The sequence below is a fragment of the Symsagittifera roscoffensis genome, chromosome 8, assembly GCF_963678635.1.
Source record: "Symsagittifera roscoffensis chromosome 8, txSymRosc1.1, whole genome shotgun sequence".
NCBI classification, from domain to species: Eukaryota; Metazoa; Xenacoelomorpha; order Acoela; family Convolutidae; genus Symsagittifera; species Symsagittifera roscoffensis.
Genome location: NC_087069.1, coordinates 6,294,899 through 6,313,574, shown reverse-complemented (window position 1 = coordinate 6,313,574; position 18,676 = coordinate 6,294,899). Strand labels below are relative to the sequence as shown.

At 38.2% G+C, this 18,676-nt stretch overlaps 1 protein-coding gene across 1 annotated transcript in view; it reads left to right on the top strand.

The window, feature by feature from the left end:
* Positions 1 to 18,676, top strand: part of LOC134853042 (protocadherin Fat 4-like) — a 46,310-nt gene that overhangs the window by 20,925 nt on the left and 6,709 nt on the right. Inside the window, exons 8-16 of the mRNA XM_063868969.1 lie at positions 279 to 388; positions 1,073 to 1,208; positions 1,580 to 1,763; positions 6,459 to 6,667; positions 7,289 to 12,335; positions 13,485 to 13,653; positions 13,930 to 15,055; positions 15,531 to 15,642; positions 17,190 to 17,399. Coding sequence (XP_063725039.1) covers positions 279 to 388; positions 1,073 to 1,208; positions 1,580 to 1,763; positions 6,459 to 6,667; positions 7,289 to 12,335; positions 13,485 to 13,653; positions 13,930 to 15,055; positions 15,531 to 15,642; positions 17,190 to 17,399 — 7,303 coding nt within the window. The remainder of the gene's footprint in view (positions 1 to 278; positions 389 to 1,072; positions 1,209 to 1,579; positions 1,764 to 6,458; positions 6,668 to 7,288; positions 12,336 to 13,484; positions 13,654 to 13,929; positions 15,056 to 15,530; positions 15,643 to 17,189; positions 17,400 to 18,676) is intronic.

The following is an 18,676-nucleotide window of genomic DNA, read 5'->3' as shown; positions in this document are numbered from 1 at the left end:
GGGGAGTGTTTAGAAGTTGAGTTTAAAAAGTATTTACACTCGGGAAAGGTTTTTTTTCTACCAAACTGTGACAAAATCCATCACCAAAACCCAAGGACGAATATATATATATATAATATATATTTTTTAAAAACAGTTTGACTGACCTTTAAAAATGACAAATATAACATATTATTATCCATCGAACTCCGGCGCGGGCGAGCACAACAATTGTATTGCCAGTGTTTACGTATTGCCTGACCAGTGGCTTGCTATGATGATGTGTTGTGTGTTTGCAGTGACCTCGGTTGACCTCAAGTGTTCGGATGGAGATGGAGACACTCTAACCTTCACTCTAAGTGATGCCACCAACTTCGCTGTAACTGCTGGAAAATTCGTCATCAATCCAGTAAGTCAATTGAGTTGTTCTGAAGAGATAGTGAAACTCATTAGCTGCCCCCACCCCCCCCCCCCTCTAGCTTTCGCAAACATCTTTTTTTGTAATAGCCCAATTTTTCCGCATGCGAAATTGTTCGCAGCGTGCGATTGTTATGTAATGTCTGCATGCAAAATTACATAACAATCAGACACTGCGAACAAAGGTTCCATGAGTAAAAAAAAACGAAGGTAGAAGAAATGCGAAAAAAGCTATCTCTTTTCATGGGAAAAATGTCGGTGTAACTTTTGCTCCCGTATGTTAAACATAATAAAATGATATTTTGGAATGGCAATCTCGAAAATAAAGGCTCAAAATAATTTCCTATTCAGTTTTTTTGTCTTCATGCTTTTTGTCTTTCCACTTTGCTGAGCTAAATTCTGTTCATGTTTGTTTCAGCTGGCCTTCTTAGATCTAAATTAAAAGCTTTCCCTGGTCTTTTGGACCTTTTTGGGGATAACTTACTAAAGTTGTAGTGGTCTTACACTCGATTCAACAAATGTTTTTTTTCGTGAGGCGACTACTTTTAACAGGTCACAATTTGTAGCAAGCGACTATTTCTAACTTTTAAAAAACCCAACAGTTTGCAAAAACCGACAGTTTTTTCTCTTCGCTCACTTTTTTATATAACTTCATTGATGAATTCTGTGATTCTAGCTGGACTACGAGGCTGCCGCTCTACACAGTGTGTCCATAACAGTCTCTGACGGGGACACTACTCATGACTTCATCTGCTTCGCTACTGTCACTGTCAACCCAGTTGATGAAGCCAGTCCTACCTGCGACTCAGCGCGTAAGAATACCTGCCCCCCCCCCTCTGTCATTCAGTTTAGTTTTGACGAAATTTTAGTAGAAGATGTAACGAGTAATTTTATGCAAAGAACGATGTGAATTATCATTTTCCTTATTCGAGTGTTTTTTGTTTGTTTGTTTTTTAAAGGAAAACTGATCTTAACTAGTTTTATTGACTTCTATTCATTTTTTCTTGGACGAGTTGGCCACTATTTACCCATTACTAGCACATTCATTTAATTTAGAGAATTGTAAAAAATAAGTAAGAATATAGAAAATCAATTAAGAAGAGGAAAAGATTCAAATTCAGACAATTTTTGCATGCAAAAGTTATATTTTTAGTTATAAACTATGTTTTGCTACTGATTATAGCCTTCACCGGATCGATAGACGAGAACACTCTGGACCAGTCGACTATAGCCACAGTGTCAGCCACAGATGCAGCGGATGGCACAAATGCAGATGGAATCACAGGCCAGAATAGCTACAGTCTAGTCCAGGCAACTGATCTGTTTCATCTAGATCCAGACACTGGAGTCGTCACCAATTTAGTCAGGTTAGCCTATGTTTATATATAATCATGTTCACAACATTTTTCTGACACGAGCATTTCGATTTGTATAAATTTACAATATTAGCAACCGACGGTAGATATGTAGATTCCTTAAATACAGATAGGTCTCTGAAAAAACTCAATTGATTTTAAACTCTATTGGTCTGAGTCACTTATCATAATTGCAAACTTTCGCTTCAAGAAATAAACAAGGATAGCCGGTTACCCTGCAAGTAGCGCAGAATGTTCCGACCATAGTCTTAAAAACACGAAACAAGTTTTTTCAAGTTAGTGTCTATTTTTCTGCGTAGTGTGATAAAAGGATCTGAACAAAAAACTAAAACCTAGGCATATTCGACAGTCAGAGAAAAAAGGCAAATTGGAAAACAGTTTTTATTCAAACATAACTAGAAAAACGAAAAAACTTTAAAAATTTTTTTTTTTAATTTTCAAATAATTTTTTACAAAATTTTTCAAATTGTTTTCAGAAAGTTTGCAGTTTTTTTATTCTTAAGTATTTGATTCTTAAGATGGCACTAAAAATTTACTGAAATAAAACTAAATTTTCAAGGCTTAAAATAAGCATAAGTAAACTAAGGTAAGTTTGCTCACTTGCTCGAAATTAAACGAAAAATCAAAACTTTGAAACCAATTTTTCTCGACACCGGGAAAATTTTAAAACAAATTTTGCAAATCACACTTTTATTTGATATATCACTCGACCCAGTCCGATGCCCGTTTGGGGTACCCGATTGTGCTTGGAAAACAAAAGGTTGAAAAAAAGAAGAAAAAACTTATAAAAAATCTTGAAAAACACCCGAATACAAGTTCCTCCCCATTTTCAATGGTCGGAACAACAAAGGTAGCCAGTTGATGTGCACGTAACAAAGATAGTTCAAACCATAATTTTAAAAAATTGCAAAAAAGATCATTTTAAGAGTCGATGAACGTAGTTCAGACTCTGTTATAGGTCTCGAATTTTTTGTTTTTTTTTTCAGGAAAAAATTGTTCAGGCTCAAATTTGAAGTTCCGTGGTTCGATTTTTGATTTAATTTTGAGTTCAGTTCATTTCTTTTGTAGAAAGGAAGGCCCAAGTGTAAAAGTCACATAAAACGTGATAGACTTCTAGTTTCGAAAGTGGATTTAATTTTCAGATTTCTTAGCAAATTGAAAATTTACTTATAATCCAGTTTTCTCAAATTGAGTTAATTTCATCAAAGAAGGTCAATGATAAATTGTTATAGAATTTCAAATATCTTTAAAGCATCTTTTTTTAAAAAAAATTCATAAGTTTTTTTTTTTAAAAAGTCGGTATTTTTTTCTGTTCAATTGAGTTCCTTGACTCTTTTCCAACTGTCTGTTGGCTGTTTCTTTTACAAAGTATTGTCGTTTTTGTGATTAGAGAACTATACAAACGCCTAGATAAATTGAATTAGGCATAATCGACTGCAGTTGTTTTCAGAAAGAGAATAGCAAACAAAAAATTGGCACAAACAATTTTCTAAAATCTGTTTCTATTTTTTGCACAATCATTTTGCCATTTGAAGAAAATTCTTCCAAAGAAACTGTAGATGAAGCTTCCGAAAGTAGTTATTTTTAAAATAATTCCTAGTTTTTTCAGCCTATTGACCAATTTTCATATGTATAGCGAACGTTACACGATAACTTTACTCGCTAGAAACTAGACTAAAACTCAAATTTTCAATCCGGTTTCTCTCAAATCTGAAACAATTTTTGGAAACTTTTTAATGTGGTTCGAATCACTGCTCAAATGGCTTTAATACAATAAAACACTCGACTCATTTCGATGGCTAATTATGGTACCTGATTTTGCGTGAAAAAAAAAGAAAAAACTAAAGCACACCCGAAGAACCAAGTTTCTCTCCATTTTCAATGGTCTGAAGAACAAGTTAGCTGGCAGCTGCGCATGTTGTTCAGATTATTCCTAGAATATGCCGAGAAAAAGAGTTTAAATAAGTGCGTTTTTTGTGCATAGTATGATGAGCTAATTATACGAACGAGTGTAAATGAGGCATAATCGACAAAAATTAGAAAAACAAATGAAAAAAATTTGCAGAATGATTTCTTGAATTTTAAAAGCTTTTTATTGCCAAAAAGTCGTTATCGAAGCTTTTAAAACTAGTTTTGCTGGAGTAAATTACGTTCTTCATTACCTAAATGAATTGTTTTCTAAGGATTTTCCGCTCGATTTAAGCGCTCGAAATTAGACAGAAACTCAAAATTATTAGATCAATTTTTCTGTGAAGTTTTTCTTAGTGCTGCGAAGTTTTCAAATTTTGTTCGAAAGACGACTAAATTGGCTTTAATTTCTGATATCATTCCGGTGATTATTGACGGTGATTATTTCATGATATGTGGATAAATAGTACCTTGAAAATTTTCAAAAGATTCCCAGTTTTGTAAAAAAAAACATATGGAAACTTTTGAGATTTAGTCTTATTTTAAGAAAGTAAAGCAAGCGAAGCTTTTTTTTTGCTCAACTTCTGTCATGGATTTTTTTCGAAGACCTGCTCAATTGCTTTACTCGCGCGAAATTGGATTATCACTCAAAAATTTCGCACATTTTTTTTTCAATGAGGGGAAAAAAGTTTTTTTTTTAAATGTTGTTTGTATCACGACTTAAAGGGCTTAGTATGTTTTATAACTAAAGTGATTCCAATAATTACACTAGCGTCAGCTTTGTGTATTTTTAAGAACCTTCTTTTTTTCTAACCTATTCGCAATTATTGGTGCCACTTTTGGGGCACCTTTTCAGCTTATTGATAGCATGTGCTTTGACATTCGAATAGTAATACGTTAACACAGTTGATGCATTTTTAATTTATCAAATGAACCGAAAAAAGTTATTTGTTTCAAACAACTTAAAAATCATAAAACTCGATTTCAGAAGTTTTCTAACTCAATGTTTATCGCAATTTTTTGAAATGCATAACTTATGCATAATGTGGCTTTGCGATTTGTTACATGCAATATTAGTGTGGATGCCTTGAGTTTGTTATATTCCAAAAATTTGTGTCTATTTGTATTTGTTGCCATTTTTGCTGAATGGAATTGGCAATTTATTAGCATATGTAGCTGCTTTATTCGTGACTACTGTTTGTCGGTGGTTAAGCGTACGTGACTGAGTGGTTAGAGCGTGAGACTCTTTTTCTTTTGATTGCGGTTGGTCGCAGATCGAATCCTAGACACAGCCGAGTTTTTGCTGATTCGACGCTTATTTCTTTTTCTTATTGCTTTTTCAAGGGTTGCTTTTTGTTGTGTTCTCGTTAGTGTTTGCGAAGCGAAGCTTCACCTCTGTGTTATTTGTGACATCTGGTGTTTTCATGGAACTGAAACACACCCAAAGACAAGGTTTCTCCCCTTTTTTTGTATGGTCAGAGCAGTTATTGGATTGTGGGATAGCTCCTCTGTGAATTGCAAAACGAAACAAAATTTTCAGGAACATCAAGTTTAAATATTTTTTTTCAGTTGTTTCTTAACGTTTCACAAAATGACCGGACCCATCTTTCGTTTTTATAGGGACCCAATTATCAAATTTGTAGAGCAACATTTTGTGACAAAACTATAAATTGTAACTCCATAATTTCACTTCTTCCTGTTTACACTGATTGATATTTACTTGTTTTGGAGAAAATGTAAGGATTGACATTTCCTTGTAATTTAATTATTTCGAATAGTAAAATGGCATTTTGAGAAGAGAGAGTATGAAGATTTAGGTCTGTCAAAATTGCGTTGGAAAACTTTAGGTTCTCAATTCTAAAAAGTGTGTACCAAGTTTAAAAAAATCAATAAGTTACAAATAGATTTTCCTCAAAATAAACAAAATGGTACCGAAAAATTTTACAATAAATTACAAATAATAATTTTTTCAGAAGAAAAAACTGGTGGCAAAAAAATTTGCTTTAGTTTACAATTGTTTACAAATGTCTTTTTTTCACGAAAACAAAAAAAATTGTACCAAAAAATAAATATACATAATATACAAATGTTTTTTTCTCTCAAAACGAAAAAAAATTTTCTTAACAAATATACATTGTTTTACTTATATTTTTTTGCTCAAAACAAAAAACTTTGAACCGAAAAAATTTAAAACAGGCGAAGCTGAGCGCTTCTCACCATTTTGGATACAAAAATGAATGACTATGGTTAAATTCAAATGAAAATAATCTAGAATAGCGGCCGAAAATTTCCTGATTGCAAAAGAACAGGTCCCGACTAAAATTGAACTCCCGAGCTTTGTAGTCTCGATCATGGGTTATACAGCAACTTCCAACAAAGCTGAACTTTCAAAAATAATCGGCTACGTGAAACAATTCGACAAAATTAAACAGATGTACGATAGTCGCTTAAATTAAACGATGTTCGACAAAATTAAACGATGTACGAAAACGCACAGAAAATCTAGTTTGCACAAAAATAGGTCCCTGTCTGATTCGAAGCACTATCCTTTGCCGTCTCAAGCAATTGTGTTACCTCTACGCCAGGTGCGCCAAATGTTTGAATTACCTTGAGTTTATAATGAAACAAGTAGACGAATGAGTCCATAAATCAGGAGATGAGTCCTGTAAACAGTTATTTACGCAGGAAAAGTCTAGTACCCAATTGCAATACGCTTGCTCATCCCAATGGTAATGAATTACAAATATTACAAATTTAATAAATTACAAATGTTTTTAGATTGGACCGTGAACAGGCGGACAACTACGAAATCGAAGTGGTGGCATCAGACGGGGCAGGCAATGACGTCACGTGCACAGTGTCAATGACAGTTGATGACTTGAATGACAACTACCCCCAGTTCAGCCAGGACAGCTACACGGTTGTGGCCACAGACAGCCTGGCAGCTGCTCCTTTGATCACTATCCAGGCCTCTGATAAAGATGATGGTGAGTGCGGTTCTGCTGTTCGGAAAATAAGACGACTGCCTTTTAAGACGACACCAGTTTTGATTGACTTTAAGAGGACACTACATACATTATTCAACTGCATTTCTGAAAAACATTAACCGCTTAAATTGGAACAATTCGTTTTTAATGATTTAACGATGATACTCATCTTAATGTCAGGTCATCTAATTTACCTTGCACCTGTGAGTGACAAAAAATCAGAAGAAATTTTTGTTTTTGAAAGTGTCTGGAAGATCTTTTTTTTGAAAACTAGATTTTGAAGAAAAAAGATTTTTTCAATATTTGTTAAGATTGTGAATCCCGTGGAGTGGAATTTTTTCACTTTTTGGAGCAATTTGACCTCCGTTGAGTATCCGTATTTAAGTATCGACAGTGTTCAAAAAAACTAACAAGCTTGATAGGATCTGAGAACAGTGTAATAGTGTGGGTTATTCAATATAGATACTTAAATGAGGTCAAACTGCTCTAGAAAAAGAAAAATCCAATCACTGATTTAAAAGCTTTGAACATACATGGAAAATCTATTTTTGTTGATTTTCAAAATGCGCCTTTGACTATTTCTTTACTTCAAACAGTTTTATCTTAGCTTTTTTGATTCAGGTGTGAATGGAAACATACAATACACACTTGTAAGCGACTTCACCTCAACATTCTCGATTGACGCCACGACAGGAGCACTCGACATTGTCGCACTAGATTTCGACGACGCTACTGTCACTCGGATTTTCGACGTCCAAGTTGTCGCCACAGATCAAGGTGCAGCACCTTTGGCTACAACTGTAAATGTAGCGGTGACACTCCAGCCGATTAATGAATTCACGCCGGCGTTCACTGGGACACCTTACACCGAGACGCTTGCCGAGGACACGGCTTTGGGAACTGTTTTGACGACTGTGGTTGGGGCAACTGATGATGATTCCACGACAACTGGCGACGGAAAAATAGCATTTTACATCGACCCGCCCAGCGACAAATTTGAAATATCGTCTAACGGAGAAGTTACACTAGTCGGCGAACTTAATTACGAAGAACTTGTTTCGCCTTATGAGATCACTCTAACTGTATATGCATACGACTTTGGCGAGAATCCCGCTCGCAAGTCAGCTTCCACCAGTTACGTAATAACTGTGACGAATGTAAATGATGTGTACTCGGTGTGTGATTTCACGACTAAAATTGTGAAAGTTCTAGAAGATCCGAGCTTGAATTCAGGAAACTTGGCGACGCTGACTTGTTCGGATACCGAGGATGATACGACAATGGGCTACGCAGTTGCAGCTGTCAATGACGATCCGAGCTACGCAGGAACTCCGGCATTCACAATGAGTTCAAACGTCCTCCAATACTCGGGCGGTGCTTTCGACTATGACACTACAAATTTCTTCAAAGTGACAATCGATGTAACAGACCACGCGACGACGCCTTTAACAACGACAGTCGAAGTGGATGTTTTTGTGGTGCAATCAATCACAGCGGATCCCACGTTCAGTCCTGCGTCGTACTCGCTAAGTGTGGACGAAAACCAAAACGCTGGAACCCTAGTCGGTAACATTGACACGACTACTGAAGGAAATGACATCGTTTACTCTCTCAGCGGTACCAGTTTGTTTTCGATCGACCCGATGACTGGTGAGATTTATACGGCTAAGGAACTGGACACAGAAGCGGCTACATCCCACACATTTACAGTTCAAGCAACATCAACTGAATCCGACCTTTTGTCATCTGGTCTGACAGGTTATACAGACTTATCAATCACAGTTACAATCGACGATGTGAACGACAACGCTCCCGCATTCGCCAACGATGTCTACATTGTAACGGTCACCGAAGGGTCGACAGCGACTATAGCTTTAACGACTTCGGACGGTGATGACGCGGCTCCAAATAACGTCATCGCAAGTGTGGCGATTGACCCGAGCTACAACGGTGGAACCGAGTCGGCAAGCTTTGTCTACGGTGCTGGAACTTTGACTATAAATGGAGACAGTGGACTTGACTTTGATAGTGGAACTGTTGACTATGAGATACGACTTGAAGTAATTGACACCGGCGCGACACCTCTCACAGGAACCTGTACTGTCTTCGTGAAAGTTTTGAACGACAACGAGGCGACACCAGCTTGGGCATCTGCGACAACTTTCAATGTCGACGAAGCGCAACCAGTTGGAACTGTTGTGACGACAGTCGCGGGAACCGATGGTGATTCGACTGCAACAGGAGACGGTGTTCTACGCTACGAATTCACAGCTGCGAATAACGAGTTCTCAATTGGATACACGACAGGGGAGATTAAAACGAAAAAAGTCTTCGATTACGAGGCAACTACGACTTACTCGATGACCGTCCGAGTTTCGGATCTCGGAGGCACACCTCTAAGCGTCGACCAGTTGATAGCTATCGACATAAATGACATTAATGATGAGCAACTTGAATGCGGAACACCAAATGAAGCTTTCAACTACCGAGTAACAGAAACTACGACAACTACCGCTCCTATTGGAACCATAACGTGTAATGGAAACGACGCGACAGCTGGGCTGAACACTCTAAGTCTGGGAACCATAGTCATTTCTCCGAACGTCGCATGGCTAACGGCCACAGCTGCAGGCACTACAGTTACAATTTCCCATTCGGCTGCAATTGATTACGAGAGCTTGACAGAGCACCATTACACTATGACTATTCCAGTTATGGACAACGCTGGAACGGCGCCATCATCAACTGTAATTTTGGAAATCGACATTGAGATTGAAAATGATAACGAAGATACACCAGCCTTCGCTGTTCTCCCGGCAACTGTAAGTATCGACGAGACGGTACCCGTCGGGTTCTCGGTTTTCAATGCGAGTGGAATCGACGGCGACTCGGGAGACTTTGGAAGTCTCCGGTTCGAAATCACAAGTGGAAACGTCAAAGGAGTGTTTAGAATCGAAGAATTCACTGGGAAAATAACGACTACAACTTTACTCGACCGTGAAACTTTGGCCGGCTATAGCCTTGGAGTTTCTGTTTACGACGGAGGAGCTTTGACGTCTACTGCAATATTGACAGTAAATCTGAATGACATAAATGACAACCCTCCAAACTGTCCTCCCGCAATCGAAGCTGTGAATGTTCAGGAGAATCTCACAAATGCAGATGGAAGTTTCCTAACGATAACATGCACTGACGATGATGTAATAGTCGACACGGCGGCTGTACTTACGTATACTATTGCGTCATCGCTCCCTTCGGCCCCATTCAAGTTTGACGCGACGAATAAAGATGAACTTCTACTAAAACCATCTGACAATCTTGATTACGAAACAGCTCAAAATTTCACACTGATAGTTGAAGTAAAAGACTCAGCAAGTACTCACACTGCAACAACAACGGTCTTCATAACAATTGACCCTGTAAACGAATTCGACCCAACTTTCACTGCACCAAGCTACGAGTGCAACATTACCGAAAGTTATGTAATAGGCGATTTTGCGTGCGCAGTATCTGCTTCGGATCTCGACGATGGAGATGACGGAAGAATCCTGTTCGACATTGAAGCTGCAGGCAACGAGCTAGGAAAGTTCAAGATCGACTCGGAAAATGGAGAAATCACGCTTCTAAACACTATAGATGTTGACAGTTTTCCAGGGCTCAACAACCCAGTTGTATTCACGTTGTCGATAAGTGCGGAGGATCAGTCTCTAACTTCACACAGAAGCGCAACTCCAGCTACTGTCGTGATCAATGTCTATGACGTAATCGACGCAAGTCCTGTCTGTGATTCATTTGAGGAACTTTCCATTCCTGAAGATCGAGCCACACCTTCGATTCTTTTTGACATTGATACTCTCTGTACTGACACGGACCAAGGAGAACCTCCTTTCACTGTTTACCAAATTCTATCCGGAAACTCTGAGGGCAAATTTGACATATCTGGATCTGATTTCAGACTAGTCCAAAGCCTGGACCACGAAGCCTCTGAGTATTACAACATAACAATCCGGGTATGCGACGCTGCATTCCCCACACAGTTTTGCGTGACAACTGAGGTTTTGATCAAAGTCGACCCGGTGAACGAGTGCGACCCGGTGTTTACTCCCCCCGCGTCGGGAGTCTTCGATGTCGCGATTTCAGAAGACATTCCGATCGGTACGACAATTATGACAATAACCGCGTCTGATTGTGACAATCCGACAACCGACTTCGGGCAGTTTTTCTTTAAAATGGTCAACGCTACAGCTGATAATTCTGATGTATTCACAATTGATAAAAGCTCAGGGGAACTGATAACAGGAAAGCGACTCGATTACGACACTGCTCCTAATTCCTACATCTTTGAAGTGTCAGTCTGCGATTCTCTGACAAATGCGACTCTTGCAAGATCATCGGTCATTAACGTGACTGTCAACCTCTTGGACATCAACGACAACCGACCTCTGTTTAATCCTGCCACTTACACTTCAAGTGTGATTGATGACATCGCTGCTGGAACTCCGATCAAGGTTCTGATAGCGACTGACGCTGATTCCGGGAACAACGCGGTAATTACAATGAAAGTCACAGGAGGCGACCCGGGTGAGCAGTTTTACATGGACGGAAACATCTTGACTCTCGACGGAGCTCTTGACGCTGAGGTAGTTGACACTTACAAACTAGTTGTCGAAGCGAAAGACAACGCCGAAAGTGGTCAAGAAATGTCATCAACAGCTTTGGTCAATGTTTTTGTGTCGAAGCGCAACAACGAGCCACCGACTATTGTCCAACTAAACGACACGCAATTGAGCTTCCCTGAAAATACCCCAATTGGAACCTTGCTCTTTAAAGTCGAAGCGACTGATGATGATACAGCTTCAGCAGTGTTGAGTTACACAATTGCAAGTGTGACGACGGATCGAACCTCGCTCCCTGCGCCCCAGTACCAAATTGATTCGACAAACGGCAACGTATATCTAGGAGTGGAGTACGATTATGAGGATGGAAAACATGACGTCATAATTGTGTCGGTATCCGACGGAACCAACGTGCGAAGTGTCAAGATTGAGGTTAACATTACAAACGTGAACGAACATGCGCCCACTTGTGATTCGGCTTTGTTGACTATCGGCTATGATGAAAACTCGCCTAAATCTGTCGTGTCGTTGCTCGAAACAGACGGACTTGTTTATGATATGGACTACCAAGCTGCAGGAATTACCAACGCAATGAAATTCAAACTGCTCTACGCTTCAGCAGCGGATGTTTTTGCGATTGACCCGTTCACAGATGCTACAGGAAACACGGCGCTGAACGGACGTCTCGAACTCATGACGCCGATTCTTGACTTCGAAAGCGACACTAACCAGTACAGTATAATATTCGAAGTCTCCGACGAGGATTACAACCCGACATCCTTGACATCCACATGTAACTTGAAAGTTCTAGTCCAGGATATAAATGACAACGCGCCTCATTTCACTCCGAAGTCGCTTTTCCTGGAAGCAACTGAGCTGATCGCATTTTCCCAGAAACTGGACGTCGCAGACAACGATGCAGGGTCAACTATTACAGCATGCACGACGAATGCTTCGGATTTTTCGGTAGCATTGGCACCAAAGACGCTGAATTTTGACCTCGTGGCGACAACTTTCACGAGAGAGTATTTGGGAGTGCTTTCTAATTCGCTGTAAGTGTGTTTTGTTACAGATACTTAAATATACTGCGATACTCACTTGAAAAAAAAATGGAAAAAAAGCAGAAAAAGACTGCTCCTATCAGGGCGAAGCCCTGAATGTTCCGACTGCCTTTTTAGGTCTATGGAGCTGCAATAGCATGAAAAAATTAAATGTAATAAAATTTGAGATTTTTTGTGAAATTCATCCCCCCACACGCCATATTTAGCACAAAGTGATAGATTTTGCTCCTAGTAACAAATAAATTATGGCAAATACGCTTCCTTGAACCAATTTGAAACGATTTCTAAGACGGATTAAATCTCCGCTTACGCGCTAATAGCGCAAAATATATCGCACGTTAATTCTCCCTAAATGGCAATATTTAAACCCCCATAACTTTACGAAAAACGATCACAGCTAAAATATCTTTTTCAAATTTAAGCTCAAGACAACAATAGCTTTCGAATGATATAAAAAATTCCGTCAAAATGGCTAGTTAAAAAGTCGAAGTTTGTCTGAAGAAAAAAACCACCCGAGCACAAATTTCCATTACTTTTGTTACAAAAGTCGGAACCGGAACAATAATTAGGCTAAGAAATTGGATTGACACAAATTTTTTTCATAGAATAGATAGTTAAATTGAAAAATTTGCTCTCAGCTTATTTCTGAAGTCACTGAATTAAAAATATCGGGAACGTCGAGAATAAATTATGCCGTAATAAGATCAAAATCAGAAAGACAAAATTTGTTGATGGACGAAATCTTCTAGCTACAAAATTTTGTGCAAATTAAGAAAAACTTCCAATTACTTCTTTATTGTCAGGTACGTTTTGCAGATCTTTTGCGAGAAAAAAGAGTACTTTTTCTGAAATATGAGCAGCATTGCCGTTGGAAATGCCAAAAAATACGCTTAAAACTTTAGATTATCAGAAAGATTTGCCATAGCTATACTCACACTTCTGCCAAATTTTTGTCAGTAGTGTAAGACCATTTATGCACGAGGGAAAGAACCAACATACTAGCTGTACAGCTCATCACGGCGAACCGCTGCTGTGCCCCTGCTTAAGAACTACATGCAATTTTTTTTGGTTATTCATTCTTTCCGCTGCTAGCGTCATCTTTTTAATTAGTGTATTAATAAATTTTTCCCCCAATTCCAGGTACGTTCTGGAAGTTTACTGTTCGGACAATGGAGTTCCGGTGCTGAATGGGACACAGACTGTGTTTATCCACATGCAGGACGTGGACAACAACCCCCCTCTCTTCTCCGCCGCCGCCATCAATGTATCCACGCCAGAGTGCTCCCCACTTGCAATGTCCGCATTCCAGGTCAGTCTAACAATACTTTGTCAATCAAATAAACGCCTCCTTTTCCGCCTCCTCCCCTCCCCACCTGCAAAATTTTGCTAGTTTCCAAAGTTTTAACCAAACAATCACATAAAAAAACGTTAAAAATACTGTTTTTTTTTGCGAATTTTAACGAAGATTAGTGAGTATGCTTATAACGCTTTTTGATGTTATGAAAAACGGAAGCAACATTCTGTGAAACATAACAAATAATTAACTAATCCGGAAGCTCCAAATTTTGAATATTTGTTTTTTCAGGTCATTGCTTCCGATCTTGATTTGGGTGACAACGCTGAAGTGTCCTACACCATTCTTCCAGCAAGTACCGACTACGCAAGGCGATCTGATTGGTCAATCAGCTCCAGTGGAGATTGGTCGCCTGTTGTCCAATTAGATTACGACAACCTCGCTACACGAACTTACAGCTTCGAAGTGCTGGCCGAGGGTGTTTTGAATTCGACTAAAAACGACAGAACCAATCTTTTGATCAATCTTGAGAATTGCAACGATGAGACACCTTACTTCACGACTGGAAACATCCTATATTTCTCTATTGCAGAAGAAGAATATAACGTGGCAACACGTGTAACCCCGGTGATGCCTACAGGCGGACTTGCAAACGTAACTGATCTCGACAGTTCGGCCTTCAAATACGAGGTAATCGCGGGCGAAAACGCGAACTACTTCACAGTTGACCTTGACACTGGTGAAATTCTAACCGCAGTTGCTGAAATTGACGCCGAAACAGTCAGTCAATTTAACTTGACTGTTCGAGTCAATGACACGGATTCACCCTCACTTTACGTGGATGTTCAATGCATCATAGATGTCGTTGACCTCAATGAGTTTTCCCCAGTTTGTGGGTCTAATCAGTACGTCGAAACAGTTTCGGAGGATGCTAACATCAATACTGAAGTCATTACTGTCACAGCTACGGACGCAGATCAGGGTCAAACAGTCGCGTACTCAATTAAGAAGCAAGTTTACTTAGACGAAACGGACAATTCGGAGACTAATACCAGTTCGTTCACGATCGACGCGACGTCGGGATCTATCAAGGTCGGCACGTCCCTGGACTACGAACTGGGAACCAAGATACTCCTGGACGTTTGTGTCACTGATTCAGGATCCCCGACTCAGAAGTCTTCGACATGTTCTGTGACCTTAGTAGTCATTGACGTGAATGATAACTCGCCTATTTGGGTAAATACAAGGAATACTGATTTTTACACTGCCGGATACCCTTGCGACGGAAGTGCTTCGACAATCAACTCGATTCTGACCATCGAAGCGATTGACAACGATGCAAGTGGAACTGACTTCGGAACCATAAGTTACGATTTCGTCGAGGAGTACGATCAGTTTGAACTCGACCAAGTCACTGGTTAGAAATATTATCTACTTTACCAAGTCAGATTTATTGTATTAACAGAAAATTTTCAACAATTATTTTCAATTAATTTTAATCATAAGAAAGAGAAAGATTAGATATAATGATGCATTGCAACGTGTTTATACTAGTTCTTGGGTGTGTAAATGGTGGTTATTTGATGGTTAAATTTATCCCTGAAGTTTAAATTTAACTTTCACTTTAATCGAGATGCAATTTTGAACAAAAATACCCATTGAATTGATGTTTTTCTTTATGCTGGTTTCATTCTTATGTTCTCTGAACTAAGTTTATAAATAATCGTGAAGTATGTTCGATCATACAAGCAGTCCAGCTAATTAAGGCATATTGCTGTTGAATGTGCCGAGATTAATTTTTAAAGCGTCAATCATAAAATGTTGAAATTTAAAGAGTTCTAGGCGTAAAAATTTTTTATTTGAAACTCAAAGCCAAGGCCAAGTTTTTCTAGGCGACATCTACCTGAAATTGGGTCAAACTGTGGAGTGTTACCGCACTTATGTTTTGGACGTGAGAGCCTACGACGCTGGAACCCCTGTAAACGAGGCCTTTGCGAAAGTCAGGTCAGTTGTCAGAGCCACCTCAACCCAATCCTGAAATTTAAGTCAGTTTTTTTTGTTGACCAATAACCAAAAAAAAATTGCACGTAGTTTTTAAGCAGGGGCACAACAGCGGTTCGTCGTGATGAGATGTACAGCTCTTGTGTTGGTCCTTTCCCTCGTGGATAAATGGTCTTAATTTCAAATGTTGAAAGTATAAGATATATTAGGTTTACTTAGCCTTATCATCCTATTACCATAAGTTACATGGTACATTATCCGTTTCGTAGTATCCATCCTAATACTGTTCGGACTTTTGAAGAAAGTGACGGAATATTTGTACTCGGTTTGGTTTTTTTCTCCAGACAAATTTCAACTTTTCAACTAGCAATTTTTGATGGATTTTTTTTATATCATTCAAAAATATTGTTGTTCTGAGCTTAAATTTGAAAAAATATTTCACCTGTTACCATTTGTTGTAACATTATGGGGGTTTAAATATTGCCAATTTGGGACAATTTACGCGCAATGTATTTCGCGCTACTAAAGCGTGAGCGGAGATTTAATCCGTCTTAGAAATCGTTCCAAATTGGTTGAAGAAAGCTTATTTGCCATAATTGATTTGTTACTAGGAGCGAACTCTATCACTTTGTACTTTGTGGCGTGTGGGGATGATTTTCACAAAAATTCTGAAATAGAAAACAAAGAATTTTTCTTTTTTTTCTATTACATTTAATTTTTTCACGTTTTTACTGCTCCATAGACCTTAAACGGCAGTCGGAACGCTCAGGGCTTCGCCCTGATACGAGCAGTCTTGTTAGTTTTAGTACCAGAAGGGAAATGCTCACAGAGTTTGGTTCATTGTTTTCAACTGGAAAATATGGGCTGAAAGCGTTTGTGTGGCGAAGTTATGTTTTTTTTCTTGTAAAGAAATTTATTTTTTGTTACAGCGAACAAACATACTTATGCATTTTTCTAGTAATATTTAAAAATCGACATCCAAATGTATTTCCAGCCATGAAAGATTGAAAAAGAGTAGTAATTGTGGCTCTCTAAATTTGAGGGTAAAACTGTGCCTTTTAACACACTCATCATTACATCATTACTTCGAAATTATGCAATAAGTGAGCAATTTTTTTGCTATACTTTTCGAACCATGTCAACAATTGCTCAACCACGATGAACCTCAATGAATAAAAAATAATTGAGTCAATCAAGGAAAGGATCTATTTTAGTTTCCCACCCCCCTTGTAAAATTACAAAATAAGGCCGTTCAAAAATTGTTCACGCGACATTTTGCATAAAAGAAACGTTGTAAAATTTGTTCATTTGTTCGCGCTGACACGTTTTAAAGCAATTTATGAAATAAAAAATAAATAGATTTTTGTCATTTTATGTTATTTTAAATAGATTTTCATTATTGAATTCAGGAAAAATAATAGGGAGGGACTGGAAAAGAGTCAATCAAGGAAAGGATATTCAACCCAATTTGATTTTGGGGAGATTTTTGGGGAAAAGAAGTTACGAGGGAGATTTTTTGCTTAGTCTAACTTCTTTTTTCGTCTGTCTAGGATCGACACTTTCCCCCCGTGGCAACACACAGTGCGGGTTGGACTGAACATGGCCTTCGAGAGATTCGATGCTGACTCTGTTGGATTCTTGGCCAGCTGCACTGCCTATATCCAGAGCAAGGGATACCCAGATGCATACTGTGGATATCATGACCCCACCCGGTTCAACTCACCAACTCCGGCTGCGAGACAGAAGCGATCTTTAATAAGGTAACAAAACACACAAAAAATATTATCCTGTTTTTTTTTTAAATTACACGATCTATAATTAGAGATACGTTTATTATGGCTCTTCTTCTTTTATTCTTTCAAATTGTTTAAATTCAGTTTTTAATTAGGAGTATAAACATGTGCGCGAGCTGAAAGTCATTTTGCTTACAGTTTTGCGTGGGAAACTCAAATTCACAAATCAGAGTTACAAACCAAATTAAGTAGCACAGAATAATTCGACCATAGTCTTAAAAAATACAACAATCGAATTATTGTCGTTTTTTCGTCTTTGTGTGATAACGGAAGCTTAACGAAAAACTGTAAATTAGTTATTTTCGACAGCCATAGAAAAGTAGGCAAATTGAAAAATTTTTTTGAAGATATATTACTTAAAAAACGAAAAAAAAATTCGAAATTTTTTTCAAGTTTTGCGGTTTTTTGTATTTTTGAAAATTTTTATGCCAAAAAAGCGCTCAAATGCTTAAAGCAAAGTTACGTTGCGGAGGTAAAATTAAGTTTTTACACTACACTTGCGAAGCGAAGTGTATATGTACGAACTTTTTTTGTCCAACCTAAGTCGCAAATATAAGTGCTACTTTTGGTGGCACTTTTGAATCGGTAGGCTGCGGTAGCAGTATTTTATCATATGGGCTTTGACATCTCATTAGTAAAAAATTAACATTGCTGATGCATTTTTAATTCATCAAATGAACCGCATGAAGAAGTTATTTGTTTCAAACAGCAGTACAATGATAAAAAGCTCGTTTTCAGAAATTTTCCAATTCAATGTATCTCGCACTTTTTTTTGAAATGTATATGGTTTAATCTTTACATTTTATTACATGCAAAAATTTTTTTCTATTTGGTGCTAATGATGTTGCTGCATCAAATTGGCAATTTATTAGCATATTTAGCTGTGTTATTGGAGGCTAGTTTTTGGGGTTCTTAAGCATTCGTGGCAAAACAATTATTGCGTGAGTCTCGAATTTGGTAGGTCGCAGATTCAAATCCGAAACGATTCGGCGCTGTGTAAATTTTGCTATTGTAGGCCTTAAAGCAATTAAAAAACTGCTCGCTAGCTTTATTCGCTCAAAATAAAAAAAAATCACAAATTTCAAACCGATTTTCTCGACACTGGGAATTTTTTTTTGAAAATTTTAAATGTGATTCGACTAACAACTGCAACGGCTTTAATATGATATATCACTCAACTCAGTCCGATGATTATTTGTGGTTCGTGATTTTGCGTGGAAAAAATTTAAACACATCATACTAAT